This window comes from Mustela nivalis (genome assembly GCF_964662115.1).
Source record: "Mustela nivalis genome assembly, chromosome: 4".
Lineage (NCBI taxonomy): Eukaryota > Metazoa > Chordata > Mammalia > Carnivora > Mustelidae > Mustela > Mustela nivalis.
This window is the reverse complement of record NC_139023.1, coordinates 35,663,544-35,680,238: the sequence shown is the minus strand read 5'-3', so window position 1 is coordinate 35,680,238 and position 16,695 is coordinate 35,663,544. Positions and strand designations below refer to the sequence as shown.

At 44.8% G+C, this 16,695-nt stretch overlaps 1 protein-coding gene across 3 annotated transcripts in view; it reads left to right on the top strand.

Moving 5' to 3' along the window:
- The window catches only part of KLF3 (KLF transcription factor 3), a 37,116-nt gene extending 20,923 nt beyond the window's left edge, over window positions 1–16,193 (top strand). For all 3 annotated transcript variants that reach the window (XM_082728893.1, XM_082728894.1, XM_082728895.1), the window contains 4 exons: window positions 3,313–3,799; window positions 4,507–4,657; window positions 9,975–10,135; window positions 12,129–16,193. In XM_082728893.1, the coding sequence (XP_082585019.1) occupies window positions 3,313–3,799; window positions 4,507–4,657; window positions 9,975–10,135; window positions 12,129–12,310 (981 nt within the window). In that variant the 3' untranslated portion in view covers window positions 12,311–16,193. The remainder of the gene's footprint in view (window positions 1–3,312; window positions 3,800–4,506; window positions 4,658–9,974; window positions 10,136–12,128) is intronic.
- The last annotated feature ends 502 nt before the right edge of the window (window positions 16,194–16,695 follow it).

The following is a 16,695-nucleotide window of genomic DNA, read 5'->3' as shown; positions in this document are numbered from 1 at the left end:
ATGAAGTGAGTTAACCTTTAGAACTAGGAGAAATCTTTCTACCCCTGTATTTAATGACTTCTTTAAACCTTTGTTGTACATACTAGGAATTTTTTTTTTTTAAGAAGCAAATCACTGCCTCTTAACTTTATATATTTTAATATTTAAATGTAAATGTATTTAGTATTAATACAGCTTGATGTTTTGGGTCTCTCACCCTGTGGTATATTTACATGTATTTGGTTCTAAAGAAAGGTAGAAATAGTCTTTTCCTCTGACTCTTGATATATAACTCAAAGCTGTTTTCCAAAACAGCAGTTTATAGGGGGCATTTGAGTGGCTCAGTCAGTTAAGCATCCGACCTCTTACTCATCAGGTTCCCTCCTCAGCATGGAGTGTCTTAGAGATTGTCTCCCTCTCCCTCCCCTTCTGCCCACACCCCTACGCCATGCTGCTCCCCCTCCCCTGTGCACACGGACTCTGTCTCTCTTAAATAAATTAAATCTTTTATAAATCACCATTTATATATTTTGTATTTCCTTATTTATATTCACGTCCTTGTTTTTTAAACAGTATTATTAGTGAAAAATTCTTCCCCCACCTTTAAATTGTTTCTGAATGGCTTACCAAATTTTAATACTCAAAATTGGTATTTTTATTCTACTCTGTATCTCTTTGTCATTTAGAGCCATGCTGTTCTTCAAAAAGGGTCTGTGCCCGTAGGGCTGCTCCCCAGAAACTCAGAATCTGTATTTTGACAAGATGAGTCAGGAGCATTCATGCAGAGTGAGGTTCGAGAAGCCCTGATTAGGGGGAATCAGACCTATTACAGTGCTCCTACTGGTCTAGAAAGAGAAGGGACTTCTAGCCCCACAGTGTGGGTAAAGCTCACAACATAGCTCAATGAATCCAGTTACAATTTTTAATTATTTAAAATTTCGAATGTGGGTTTTCAGTCATCCTGACAAATTTTGCCCTATCCCCATGACACCTTCGATTCTAATACTTAGTCATTTTTCCTGCCCTCTTTTGTCGACATGCTTTTATTAATATAATAGATTAATTTTGAAAAGGACGTATCACTACTGTACAAAAAAGTTTTTTCTTGTGCAATTTAAATAAACACGTAACTATTTTAAAGCACTGTGTATTTTTTGTGTACTGTCTAGAAATATCTTCGGTGCCCCCAGAGAGGTGTGTACCTACTACAGAAATCACAGTTCTAGGAGATGATGGGCGTTGACAGGGATAAAGAAAGGACAAAAGAACAAAACACACAATCTTAACAGTGAGAAAGTGATGGGGGGGGGGTGGCTCAGTGGGTTAAAGCCTCTGCCTTCGGCTTGGGTCATGATCCCCGCGTCCTGGGATGAGCCCCACATTGGGCTCTCTGCTCAGCAGGGAGCCTGCTTCCTCCTCTCTCTCTCTCTCTCTCTCTCTCTCTGCCTGCCTCTTTGCCTACTTGGGATCTCTCTGTCAAAAAAAATTAAAATTAAAAAGCAGATAAAGATGAATACTGCCTGGTCCCATACCGCCCATATACTCTCTGATCTTAGGCCTGCTATGCTCAGAGAAGGGAGTTTTTGCAACAACACCAGGGTGCTTATCCCTGTGGAGGTTTTACCTAGTGGAGGCCCAGAGAAGAAAGGGTGTGATATCCGTGGTAATCCCAGTAAAAACCACCGCTGTCCCACAATTGTTTATGTCCCACAATTGTTTATAACTCACAATTGTGGCCACTGGGGGACTGGGGCAACCCAGAAGTTTATCATGCATTTAAGCCCTTTAATGATAAGGCCCCACTGGTGGGTTTTCTTGGCTGTATTATGAGCTAGTAGTGTCTCAGGATGAGAGCAGCATTGGATTTGAGAGCTGGAAGGGAGGAATAGTATGTTACCACTTTCAGTATATTCATATACATCGCTTCTTGGCTTTCTTGCTTAGATCAAGTGTAAAGAATTCAAATACAAGTAGTTTCCTGCACAGGGACTTGAAATGGTCATCACTGAACGTTTCCATTTCCCTAAAATACCTAAGAGTAAAGAAAATAACTTCTGTTGAATGTAAATTTTTAAAAAGCATCCTACAGCAGAGATTCCCCCCCCCCCCCAATGATGACTAAGGAATAGAAGTCATTCTAGTTAATTCAGGGCCAAGGACCATACCCATAGTGTGTAGTGATTATAATTGGTTTGTATTTAAAACTGGGAGTAGTCCATTATTCTGATAGAACAAGAGAGGAGGGTATTTTAAAGGGAGGCTCAGCCGTTCGGGTGTCTGCCTTTGGCTCAGGTGATGATCGCAGGATTCTGGGATTGAGCCCCAAGTCGGGCTCCCTGCTCCGTAGGAGCCGGCTTCTCCCTCTCCCCTGCTTGTCTCACTCACTCTCTGTCAAATAAAATCTTTAAAATAAATAGAATAGAATAGGAGATAAAGTAGGTCAGTTGTCGCCTCTTAGGTTTCTCCAAAGGCCTGGGTCAGTGTGCAAGTTGCTTCAAGCACCTTGTGTCCTTAACTGGAGTCCCATTAACTGTCTCAAAGTTCTGTGTCATGCACAAACTTGGACATCAGGTCACCTTCTATGGTTTCATTCAAATGGTGACTAAGACCATCGAAAAAGCTGGGGTCAAGGACGTGATTGCTTGCGGGTGGGCTTCTGGGTGTGGAGGTGGGAGGGATACTGACCTGGTTGCCGGAGACTGAGGCGGCTCCTGGGACGTAGGGCTTTTAGTGCTAAAACCAGACTGTCGGGGGCAAACCAGGACTGTTGGTTGGGGGACCCTCGGCATGGGTTGGTCAGCAGCTGAAGCCACCCCCCAAACCTACTGCCTGCAGCCCCGGTTCTCCGTATTCTACACCAGCGTATGGTGAGAAGGACAGACGTCCTCCTCTGGAAGGGTGTGACAGCATTTCCTGCCCGCTGAGGAGCCACCATCAGCAAAGCTGCGGGGGGGGGGGGGGGGGGGTTCTTGGCTTGGCTAGCTGTTGGTGAACCCCAACACCGACTCCCACCAGTCAAGGCCCATAATAAGTCTTCTGTTTATGACCTGTTCTAGAATTTTTGCCTGGTATCAACCTGAACCTCAACCTTAACGTCTGACGGGGAATTCAGTTAGAATTTTTCATGAGACACAGTTATCCCATTAACCTTAACCTTTATTGCACTAGCCCCCTCATGGCATTGTTTAGGGTCAGTAGCTGTCTGACCGTACCCTGCTTATTGAGCCCACGGAAATGAGCGTGCCTTGGAGGACCTCTCCAGTTTCATTCCCATGTCCGAAGCGAATGCACCTGTGTCGCGGCTTAGACGCTTCTGTGTTTCCTTCCCGACAGTCCTACCCATCCAGTTACATGGAGTCCATGAAGCCCAACAAGTACGGCGTCATCTACTCCACCCCGTTGCCGGATAAGTTCTTCCAGACCCCGGAGGGCCTGTCGCACGGGATGCAGATGGAGCCGGTGGACCTGACCGTGAACAAGCGCAGCTCGCCGCCCTCCGCGGGCAGTTCTCCTTCGTCGCTGAAGTTCCAGCCCTCGCACCGGAGAGCCTCGCCCGGCCTGAGCATGCCTTCCTCCAGTCCGCCCATGAAGAAGTACTCGCCGCCTCCCCCGGGCGTGCAGCCCTTCGGCGTGCCGCTGTCCATGCCCCCGGTCATGGCCGCCGCCCTGTCCCGCCACGGCATCCGCAGCCCCGGGATACTGCCCGTCATCCAGCCCGTCGTGGTGCAGCCGGTCCCCTTCATGTACACCAGCCACCTCCAGCAGCCGCTCATGGTCTCCTTGTCGGAGGACATGGAGAACTCGAACAGCAGCATGCAAGGTAAAGACCACCGCCCACTGCGCAGCCGCTTGGGGGCTGCACCGGGGGCTGCACTGGGGGCGGGACCAAGAGCTCCTGTGCTCTTGGAGGAGCTAGTCCCCTTGGGGTCGGCCTGCCTGAGGCATTTCCTTTCTGATGTCCTGGGGTGGGCTGAGGGGGTCCTTTCTCTCTCTCTCTTTTTTTTTTCTTAAGTGTTGCTACTAGAAGAGCTCCCAGGAACCAGGCTGTTTAATGCCATGAAATGGTTACGCCCACTGCATAATTGTCAACTTCAGGATACTAAAAATCCTGACTTTGTATTCTGCTTTATTGAATGCTGACCTGGTTCCGTTAAAACGGCATTTAATAAATGCCTTTGATCGCGGTGATAAGTAATGGTTACTAAAAGCCAGCTCATTTACTGGCTGGTCGCAGGCAGAAGACTGTGGGGTTAAAAGGAGATTTCCTAGAATCCTAAGGAAGACCCATTTGGGGCCAGTGTGCTCAAAGGTCAGCTTCTGATGCTTGCTGCTTGCTGGTGGAGTAGTGGTTGGGGGGAAACGAGATCTCCCCCACCCCCCAGATTTGCTTTCTGCTGTAAATTTTGCCAGAAGCCAATAGATACTCCACACATCCTTGTCGTAGATAGAAGCTGTGCAGTAAACTTTTAAAAAAACCTGAAATCGGTCGATTGTACATGGAGTGACTTTTCTATTTTTATTTTTTAGTACCTGTAATTGAATCATACGAGAAGCCTATATTACAGAAAAAAATTAAAATAGAACCTGGGATTGAACCACAGAGGACAGATTATTATCCTGAAGAAATGTCACCCCCTTTAATGAACTCAGTGTCCCCCCCGCAAGCACTGTTGCAAGAGTAAGTATGTTCAGGTCTGCCGTACTTTGCGTGGCAGCGCGCATCTTGGGACCTGGGTTGGAAGCACGCGCTTCCAGCTCATGCTGTGTGGATTGCCAGTAACACCTTGCAGCCACTGGGAAGGATGGGAAATCTCTCCAAAGGCAGTGTGTTCTGCTGTATGGACTGCATCCTGACATTCTCATCAAGTCGACAACAGATTGAGCACTTACGATTGCCACTTTTCACAAAAGTTGTTTATATCTTGGGGTTTTGGGGTTTGGGGGAGTTTTTTGGTGTTTTTTTTAACCCTCCTAGACTATACATAGTTTTCCCATAATCTTTATCCCAATATGGATTGAATTTGATATCCTGGATATTCTACACGAGGTTGGATCGTGAAAACTTGAAAAGACACACCTCGTCCTTCCAGTTGTCACCTCTAATACTGTTTCTGTGATGGGGAATGTCTTCAGTCAGAATTTTCAGGCCACCTGTGAGCCCAAGGAAGTCATTCCAAGAAAGACCTGTAGACAGTGGTGGCAACAGAAAGTTGCTATGTAGCTCGGAGAAGTTCAGTGTTGGAATAACCCATTATTCTCTGGTCTCTGGTCTTCATCACATCTGCCCTTAGAATGTTAAGCGTGGTTTAGAACTGCCATCCAGGAGGAAGGTTTCTGTATCAACTACATCCAAGCCCTGAACATTGGTTTGTTTTAGGTCTAACTTGTGATGGGTGTCCTACACAAGTTCAATAGCATTATTAATGGAATTCGCTGCAGTAGATAGCCTTGTCTGGCCTTCTACTAGAGGCTGTGTTTGTAGGAGCTCGGAAGGTGACCTTTGGGTCAGGCGTCTTGGATCCCAGCTCTGCTCTCCACCATATGTATGACCTTGGCCTAGTCAGTCTTGCTGCCTCAGTTTCCTCTCTGTGTTCATTATTGGTTGTGATTATTTTCCTTGTTCATTGTCTTGTGGTGTGGCACTTTCAAGGTTGACTACCACGGCCGACTTCCTGGTACTAGGCAGTAGGCTTCCTTCCCTCCAGGCCCCTTCTGTCCTCTTTCTCCCATAGTACTTTTCTCCAACTTGAAACAGTGTTCTGCCCTCCTTTCTACTTCGTCTTTTCCCATCTCTCCTACCCAAGGCGTTCTGCAACAGAGTGTGAATTCTCCGACTTTCCAAGAGCTATTTTCTTGAACTTAAAATCTGCATTCTAGTGCTGTCCACATCTAACCCAGGCAGGCATCCCTTCATAGTAGGTCATGTTCAAGGTCATGTTCAGTGCCCATTGCAACAAGTCCTAGTTGGTTATTTTGGGGGGAGGGGTTGTCCTTGGCTCCCTGAGAACTGGAGAAGAGAATGAATCCTACGAGCAGCCACATCAGCAGGGAAAGAGTGTCTGGTGAACTTGGACTAGTACTACCTTTCACAGTTCACAGTTGCATCATGCTTCCCCCACCCCCGGTGAGACTTTCCCACGTGCTTCCAAAGGAATTATTTCATTGCAGCACAACAAGCTTGTGGGAGTCAGAGCAAATGGAGACGGCTGAGCCAAGACATTAAATAATTTGCCTAGAGTCACAGTGTGAACAACAGCAGCAGGGTCCAGCCTCCATCCCCCTGCCACCTGATGAGGGCTCTTCCTGCCATGTCCCTATCTGACCAGTGGCCCCCCCACTCCTGCCCTCGGGTGGAAGGAGACCCAGAAAGACCCAAAGAAAGACCCAGAATAGACATACCTTGTGGGCCAAGTTCCCTCCTCTTTTATGGTGCCAGGTGTCTCTGGCAAGGTGACTGGCTACATGACTTGCACTTATTGTTCTTGCCCACGTGGTGAGTAAGATGGAATACAGCCAAAGTGCCCGCAGAGAGAGGGAGGGATGACCCACGGACTGCAAAGGGGTGATTCCAAAGTCGAGGTGACTGTGAATTGCAACGTAAACCGTCACAGAAGAAGAAGATTGGAGAGCATTATTTTGCGCTCAAAATGCTGCTGAAAAGAACATACTTTCTGCTTGCTTTGAGTGATGTCCTTTTGATGATCTCAAGCTTGGTGGCTTTTAATGATCAATGAGTAATATGCTTATTTTAATGCTGACCAATGAATGCATTTTGCTCCTCAAAAAATTCAACAGATTAGCCACAACTGGGACATGTAGTCTTTAAGTAATTCTCTCACAGATGTGATTAAGTAATGTCTTGGAATGTGCCCAGTAGCAGCCCACATAGGAAGCCAGCTAGCCAGGAAAGAATCGATTGAAACCAAGTGCCTAGTGCCATTGCAGTGAGGCGGTCCCAATAATTCTCTTTCCGGAAACTCTTCCTGTCCGAAGGCAGACTTTGAGATACAGCTTTGCAATCCATTTGCTTGCACAGAAGAGTTAGAGCTCTAGGATGATTTTTATTTTTATTTTTATTTTTTAAGATTTTATGTATTTATTTGACAGAGAGAGATCACAAGTAAGCAGAGAGGCAGGCAGAGAGAGAGGAAGGGAAGCGGACTCCCCGCCAAGCAGAGAGCCCGATGCGGGACTCGATTCCGGGACCCTGAGATCATGACCTGAGCCAAAGGCAGCGGTGTAACTCACTGAGCCACCCAGGCGCCCTAGGATGATTTTTAAAGGCACTTGAATGTCTATCAGATTTCTTCTCTCTTCTCTTTTTTTTATATTTAAATATATGAAATGTATTTAGAACAAAGAACTTGAAGATCAGATCTCCCCATTTAATTGTGTCTGTGAATTACAGCGCAACCCTTGGTTGTAATGATCCCAAACAGCCTCTCTGAAAATGAGCAGCGGAGAGTCCAAAAAGGGGGCAGTCTTTTGAGACCCCAGCCTCCAGCTGCCGCCTGCGCCAGCCTCCGGCCCTCTAGAGGTGGGGCCACCACCCGCTCTCAGAATGATGCTACTTTTCAAGGTAGACATTGGCTCGAGCAGGGATTTCCTTTCCTGGTGTTGGGAGATTCCCCAGAAAACGCCTCATGAAATTAAACCACTGTAGAGGCCAAGTTTGCAAATGGGTTTCTTCTGAACTTCAAAATATTAACTGAGACCATTTACTAGATTCACATCTGGAATTGATGTTACCCTGCAGTCCTCGGTGTATGTTACTCACAACTTTCTGACATCATATTATTACCAGCATCCCCACTGTACAGAGGACATGGAGGCACAGAGAGATCGGTCCCTTGCCCTGGGTCCCAGGGACTCTGAGTGACAGAGCTGGGATTTGACGTCGGAGCACATAGCCTTTTAACATACCTTTATATGCAAAATGAGCTGGGGAAAGCAGTCAGAACTACCGCACGGATACTATGAAACAGATTTCCAACCCATAAAATCTAATAATTGGGAGCGATTTCTAAAATCACCTGGGATACTCCCCTAGTATTCCAGCGGCAGAGGAGATAACATTTTAACCATTCCGTTTTTCCCCCAGCATTTTATTTCCTGAAGTTCTTTTAATGAAGATGAAACTTTACAGTTGATGGCATTAAAGTTGAAAGTTAAAAATAAACCGACAACTCTTTTCTTTCTCTAGGAGAGTAATTAAAGTACTAATTCCACTTTCTAAAAACCTGTATTTGTGCCCAGGTCTGTCACTCTTCTATTTTCTCTCTGTTTGTACATACATATAATTGAAGTCCTTGCGCACTCCCCCTTCAGTGTTGACTTTTCCACCTAAACCTGGCTATTCATTCTTCTGTATTGACCCCACTAAACATTAAGGTAGGGGTAAAGTGAGACTCAAAACTGCCAGTTTTTTTTGCTAATAATAGAAGTGAAAAATAAGTAGTCACTTAAAATCAATGCACCTTTTATTCTTTTCCTAGTTACTTAATGGGCCTGGAAGAGCTCCTGATAGGGCACTGTATTGAGATTTTTACCAAGATCAAAACAAGCTTCATTTCAGGGGCTCCCTTTTGATTTTGATGGTGAAATTTTTTTTTTTAAGATTTTATTTATTTATCAGAGAGGGGGGGGGCAGAGAGAGTGAGCACAGGCAGACAGAATGGCAGGCAGAGGCAGAGGGAGAAGCAGGCTCCCCGCTGAGCAAGGAGCCCGATGCGGGACTCGATCCCAGGATGACCTGAGCCGAAGGCAGCTGCTTAACCAACTGAGCCACCCAGGTGTCCCTGATGGTGAAATTTTATTACCCTTTTTTTCTCTCCCAAGCGTGTGTATTTGCTTTCATCAGATTCCTTTTCTTCTCCTCATCCACACTTAGCACAGAAAAACTCAGATTTTATTTGGACCATTTAAAGAACTTTAGATCCCAGTTTAAGAGACAAGTCTTTTATTACCTGTTACCATTGGAGGCCAGTTCCATAAGCTTGTGATGATGTATCAAGTAATCAGTCGTTAGGAAAGCTAATGAACCGATTAGAATTTTTTAATTACTGACATTAATTAGCAGAGGAAGCCCCAGAAAGCTTTACAGACCTTTCCCCAGATCTTTCCCCATCTGCCTCTTCTCTCCTTCTGAAAAAGAGAAAGTTTAGAGCAGTGGTGATTGACCTGATTGGTTTTCAGAGCCCCCCAGGAAAGGTGTGCGGACGCAGGAAGGGGTGTGGGCAAGCAGGCAGAAGGCAGGGAGCTGTCAGGTGCCCTTAAGAACTGGCTTTGCACCAGAATCCTCCCTCACGCAGGAAGGACAGCAACAGGAAAGGTCTGAGGTTTTGAAAAGAGCAGTGCCTTTCTTTATTCCTTTTGAAAGAGCCAGAATTTGAAACTCAGACGTGGATTGGTGATCTTTAAGCGAAGCTCATTGCCAGTTTCGGAAAGGATAAAATGCAGATGAGCGGGATTGCCTGAGCTTTAGGAATTTGACCTGTGTTCTTCCCTACACGAAATGACCATTAGGGCAAGCCGTGGAAGGACGCTGGAACCCTACTCAGCTTCGCTCTCCTACCACGAGATTCTGTAAATAGGCGAATCTGTACTGAGGGAAAGCCTCTCCTAGCACCTGTGTCTCCCTCTAGCGTAGCACCTAACCCTTCTTACTGTCATTACTTATCTACATGTCTGTCTCCCCCTAGAGTGTGAGCTCCTCGAGGGCAGGAACCCTGTTTTTATTCATCTTTGTGTCCCGGTGCCAAGCACAGTGCCTGGCTCATGGTAGGTGCTCACTCCATGTTTGTTGAATGACTATAGAAGTGCTTCTTGGGTTGATCAGCTAATTTCTTTTTGTTGTTGTTGTCGTTGGGTTTTTTTGTTTTGTTTGGTTTGGTTGGTTGGTTTTGCCTAGTGTTGTTAATGCCTTTGGTAGTAGACTGAAGGAAAGGAGAGAGGCTTTCCCCCGGATATTTCACACTGCACGTTGGCTTTCCTAGGAATCACCCGTCGGTCATAGTGCAACCGGGAAAGAGACCGTTACCTGTGGAATCTCCGGACACCCAGAGGAAGCGGAGGATACACAGATGTGACTACGACGGGTGCAACAAGGTGTACACTAAAAGCTCTCACTTGAAAGCGCACAGAAGAACACACACAGGTATCAGACACGCCTCATGAGAGAGAGTGAAATGGAATATTAGGGATGTTCTAGCTTTCAGAGGTGATGATAAGGACGTGGTCCAGGCATCTTGAAAGGAGCAGAGCTGTCTCCAGTTTCTTCTGCCAGTTGTAAAAAACGCACTTTTTTGTAATGAGTTAGAATCCCGTGGGGTTGTGTGCTCTGTGTTCCAGGGAGATGGGGGGTGGGAAGGGGTGGTGGGAATGTTCTTAGCCCTGGGCCTGTTTCATCAAGGATGTGGCCTTTGTAGGCACCATCCTTTAATAAATGTAGTACATCACCAGATTCACAACGGCAGCAAACAAGCAAACCAAAACCACCACAGTTCTTTATGCAGAACAAATACAGAAAAGGAAAGATATTTGGGTGACTTGCATTTTCTAAAACGGAGGGAACTTCTTTGCTCTCGCCTGCCCTGTTTGTTCTGGGGTATTATTTCTTCTGCCCAGGATTGAACACAGAGCATGCCACCAGATCTTCCAGAAGTGATTCCACGGGTGAAGAAAACACAGCTGTTCTGTTCGCTCTTGAACGTTTCATGAGCAGAGCAGCTCGAGGAACCCCTACAGGAATGGTGCCCACAGCCCGCTTTGTCAGTCAGTGTGGGAGATCCGTGCTGACAGCAGGCCTCGTCTGCTCTAACCTCAGACCCTTGGATGTGAAATTCTAGTATAACAGCCATTGTCCCCTGGGCACATTTTCCTTCACTCAGAATGTCCGTTGTTTGTTTGCTGTTTGTTGTTGAGCCTTGGGAATCACTCCTGTTAGGAATGTTTACAACAAGGAAAATCGGGGGTTTGAAAGAGAAAGGGGAAGGAGAGGGGCAGAGTGGAGTGAAGATACTCGGTGATTCCCAGGGAAAGGGAACGGCAGCTTGTGGACAGCTGAGTTCCTGGGTTTGGTCACAGGGTTCTTAAAGGGAACTTGGGGTAGGAGGTGCGCCTTGCGTTTAGAGAAGCATCAGGTCTCAGATGCCAGGGAAACCAGTAAAAAAGCATTCCCAGGGCATTAATGCGACCTGAAAGGTTGGATGTTAACCAACTTCAGCTTAAGATGAAAAAAGGCATTGGTTATTTGAGCAACAAATTAGATGTAGGAAAAACACCTCAGCATTTACATTCTCTGAAGCAAAGCAGGTAAGACAATTCTGAAGAGCTCCTCGAAATACCAAGGCATGTCAGTCCTTAAAATTTCTAGACAACGAGGAAGATAGTAAGTGGGAATTGATTTGTGAGGCCCATTTGCCCTTAGTGACTCACATTAAACATGTACGATGGCCACTAACAGCCTTTTTATTTGTAAGGGCCTTCATGCTGGCTCTCCCTGTGATTTCCCGCCAAGGGTCTTCTGTTCCTTACCTGTCCGCTACCGTTATCCCACAGGAGGGTGTCCGAGAGACCTCGTTGCTGACAGGCCGAGGAGGAACTACTGTATTTTTAGGGTGTCTCAGAGCATTGTACCTCGGCATGATTGCAGTTGACTCAAACAAAAGATGCTGAAATTCCTGTCAGTATCTATCACGCTTCTTATTTTTAGGAAACTTAAAATAAGAAGGAAATCCTGTAAACTTTCAGTTTGGACTTCTCCTTAAGTGGAAAGCATTGTGTGTAACTAAGCACCACGGTGGCTTAAGACTTGAAGATAAATACAGATCACAAGTTGATTTCCTCCCTGCTATTTAGGGCAAAACCGAAATTACTTGCGAGCTCCTCCAAATGGATTTCAGTGGCTTTATGCTGTGAAGACTTTTAAGATCTTTTCTTTGTGTGGGGACAGGTGCAGAGTGCTAGTTAAATAGTAAGAGAATTAAGCCCCTTGTTTTCTTGTTTGGGGAGCGGATGGAGGGACATACCTCGGAAATAATATTTGCCCAGAGTTGTAACTCAAACATCTTTACAGTTTTTACTAATGAATAGCCTTTCACCCTCAGGGGGGGAAAAAAAATAAGCTTCTCCGTTTTTCCTTTTTGCAGGAGAAAAACCCTACAAATGTACATGGGAAGGATGCACATGGAAGTTTGCTCGGTCGGATGAACTAACAAGACATTTCCGAAAACATACTGGAATCAAACCTTTCCAGTGTCCAGACTGTGACCGAAGCTTCTCCCGCTCTGATCACCTTGCCCTCCATAGGAAACGCCACATGCTCGTTTGAACGGCTCCGTCCCCCGCCTCAGCGTGGCTCCCCACTCTCCTGGCTCGCTCTCTGTCCTCCTCCCCATGATCTAACTCATTTTTTACATGTACATTTTAATTTGGATTCAGCTGGCCTGAATCTCGGAATTTATATCATGCAAACTTCCATATGGTCAGTAGTAGATGTTCTCTAATCTCTCCTTACCACGGGTCAGACCTAAAGAATGTGAACACTTCTTTTTTTTTTTTTTTTTTTTTTTCCGGGGATGCTAAGCAAACCCTTCTTACAGATACGTTTAATGTAATGAGAACAAGGGAACATGTAAACTTAAAATAGCCAATTGTCGATTTCTCCATGTATTTCTCAAAAGAATGTCAAAGTAAATGTATTAGAAATACAGTATCCAGCCTGCAAGTCCTTGCCAGGGGACCTTGATACCTATGTGCCCTGTGAATGTATTTTGTGCTTGCCAGCAAGAAGTAGGGCGGCCCCTCTCCCGGGTTAGGCAGACAGTGCAGCCGGATTTCAGGTAGGACTGTCCGTCCACCCTTCCTCCCTTCCGGTGCCCTTCACAAACCCTGCTTGTCGACTTGGATTTACCATGTCCTCAGTCCTTGATGCACTTCTGTGCCTGCAGCTAACAAGGTCTTTGCCACCCCCCGGGGCTGAGCCGTAGTGCTGAGTTAGGCGGGTGATCTCGGTCAGTGAGGGGCCCAGCCTCGCAGGGAGTCAGAATGAAGGGGCGTGGCGCAGGGGAGAGGCAGCAGCATGGGCGAGGGAGGAAGCCGGCCCCTTCCTCCTGGGCTCGGACTTTCCCACTGAGGTTTCATCACTGGATTAGCTGCACAGGGCATCCCCAGAGCCTCAGTCTCTCTGCTCGACTGTGCAGAAGCATCCAGCAGAGCCGAAAATTGATGGAGTGAGTCCTCCTCATCCCTGTCACCATTCCTCCGATGCCCTTAATGTGGGTCATCGAGCCTTGATTGTCGAAACACCATGAAAATATTTTGCCCAATAATGGTAGGAAGGGAAAAAAGTCTTTTGAGGAAGAGTCTGGATGGCCTTTCTTTCACTCAACCTACTTGCAGCTTTTTTTTTTTTTTCTTTGCAAACAGGGAAACGTTGGGTGTATTTGTATTTCCATATCAAATTAATCGTAGAGCTTTTATACGGAAAGTCTGCTGTGGACCATAGGGTGCCAAGTGGGCTGTCACTTGTGTTTGTGACACATACCGTAAGTCAGCGTCTGCTGATCCTCTAGTGGACATGTTCATTTTAAGACCCGAGTGACCCGATTTGTAAATAACAGCTGGTTGGGAAGCGCACATACCTTCAGTCGGGGGACAGATTTCTGAAAAATACAGAAAACCCCAGTTCAGGGATTCAGATCTTGAGAGTTCCAAAATTTCCCAACATTACTATTTAAGAGTTTGGAAATCGATCACTCAAGTATCCCCTTAGAAGAAGCTGAAAATGACTCGTGTTTATGTCAAAGAGAAGTAGCGCGCCATTCTTTGGGGGGAAGTTTAATGTTTTGTGGGGGGTTTTTTCCTTTTTTTTTTTTTTAATTTTTTCAAAAGCTGGCTTTTGAGCACCATAGTCTAAATGCCAATAAAAATAATTCATGCATAGAAAAGTCATTGGTCCTAAATTTGAAGAAAGTGGGCAACAGTGGGTGTGTGTCACCAAACGCGCCTTCATCCCTCGATAAAGGATGGAAGAGAAGGGAGAGGAATCCTGAAGAGCCACCCCGGCCACAACTCAGGATCCAACACAACCTTAACTGGGAGGAATCCATTGCTCATCTGTTTCTAAGACATCAATGAATGAGTGATTCTGGAGGCCCGCGAATCGTGTGGGGAGCTTACTCTGATGGCTTTGTGTTAATAAAAAGTTAGTTGTAGGGACTGTGCACCTAAGAGATCCCACTTACCAGCCCTCTGAACCAGCTGAAAGGAAATGCAGTTGAGAAATGCAGAGTTACTTGTTACCTTCTTGGCACTTGGTTCTGTTGTTTTTTTTTTCTTCTTCTTTTTTTTTTTTTTTTGTAAGCACTGCGAAATTTGTTCAGAATATTAAAACCTCCTAATTGGGCTTTCTTTGTGTTTTTGCAAACTATGACATGAATTGAGGGATAAAAATGGCTCTTGGGAAAGTAGGCATGGTCCGTACTGTAAATGCTGTCACTTTCATACCAAAGTGTGTATTTCTAGGAGGGGTTCTTCTGCAACACACTGAAGATCAAGTTGGAATGTGAGGAACTTTTTTGTTTTCATGGAGATGACCTGTGTGTGTGTGTGTGGTGTGTGTGTGTGCGCGCGTGCACGTGTTCAACCTATAGAGAAGGTAGGGGGAAAAGCAAGAAAGGGTAGAATTGATCATCTTGGAATAATTAGCTTTTGAGTGTGGGTCTGGTTGATAGAAAGCTTCGTAGGTTCTCATGAAATTTGGTGTGTTTGTTACAGCATATTTAAATTTTTGTCGAAAGAGCAAGCAAGACCCTGCAAAGACTTTCCATTACTGTTCAGCTTACTTAGATTATGTTAACAAGTTCATTAACAAAGATTGATTTTAAGTCTGAAAGAAAGGCAAAGCCCCACTGTTCCCATTGCTGGTCTGTATACTTCAGTTACCGATTGGATCTTGACCAAATTTCCTTTTTTTATATATATTTGTATTTTACTATGATAGTTGAGAAATTTAGTCTCTTAGACGTTTTTAGCTGTTATGGTGGAAGACCTCAAATACAAAATAGGATGCCCTTGAACGTGTGGATTTAATGATGTTCCAGGTCACCATCAGTGGTTTTAATTGCAATATTTTACATTGATGAGAATAATTTGTATACATGAAGTTAGCGTGGTATAAATCTTGTTAAGGAGTTTCTTTTGATTATTGTCCAAGGGTCATCTTGGGGAAATCAGAACATTTAAGGCTGAATGCATCATATTGTAGAGTTCCAAAATGGAAATCTACATCATAAATGGGCATTAACATTCTAAATCGTCCGGTAGGGAGAATGTGTTAGCAGCGTAACTAGGTCCAACCAAGGAAATGCTACATATGCGGGAGTTTCAGGAGCCTTGGAACAGATTTCTAGGGGAACCATAGATGTAAATGTATATTTTATTAAAACACCCATCTGCACTATCAGTGTTGCACTAATGTGGGATCTGAAAGACTTTATTGCTGATACTGTATATCTGCACGTCATTCCTCATTAGATTGTTTTAAAGACAATCTCAAAGATCTAAGGTTTTAAAATAATTTGGTTTGCAAATACACCATCATCTTGAAGGAATCGCTGTTTTACATGAAGTTGCTCAGAATTGTCTTTATTCTCTTCTGGGTCGAGGTTAACAATTTCTAAATGATCGCAAATTCACTTAATACATTTACAAAGCCATTTTACATGCATTAAACGAGGGCTACAACAATATTACGTTTTACAGATACTAGCACTTTTTTTTTTTTTTTTTGCTGTTATGTACTTAGTGTTAGAGGGTCAAAATAATCTTTCTGCTTAGCATCTCTTAAACCATACCTGCAAGTGTAGCAGGATTAGTACATTTACAGTACTTTAATACTTGTATAAACTATGCAGAAATTTTTAATAAAGTGTAATATATTTTATAAGCTAATAAGACTGAATGGGTAAAGGTTTTTAGCATGCATTAGTATACTTGCAAATACTGAAACATTTTGGTAATCTTTCTTACTAAAGATGTGAATGTTTAATGTACCTTCGCTGTTTCTACTCTGTAGTCCAATGGGAATTCAGTAATGACATTTTGTCATGTCAAACTGTGAACATAAATTTGTACTGTACAGTCCTCATATACTATATACAGTATGCAATATATGTATTATATACTTGTTAATAAAACCATCAGAATATTAAGTGTGATTATGTGATTTCTATCTGTGCAGTGATCACTAGGATCAGAACTTGGCCATGGAACATGAAACAGTTCTTAGAAATTGCAAAGCGAGTCACCCCTTCATAGGCAAATTCGATGGAGGGGAAAGAAAAATAAATCTAGGAGCGCCTGGGTGGCTCAGTGGGTTAAAGCCTCTGCCTCAGGCTTGGGTCATGATCTCCAGGTCCTGGGATTGAGCTCTGCATTGGCCTCTCTGCCTAGCAGGGCTCCTGCTTACAACACCCCCACCTCCCCCCCCGGCTTCTCTGCCTACTTGTGATCTCTGTCAAATAAATAAAATCTTCAAAAAAGAAGAAATCTAACTGGCATCTGCAAGGAGTGAGTTAACTTAGCCTTGAAGTCATGTCCCTGGGTTCTGGATAACAGCAGCAGGAAGTCGTCTAAGCCACAAACCATAAGCTTGCAGACAATCCCCCTCCCCCACCAAATCCACAAACTTACCTAGTGCATTCTCAGAATATT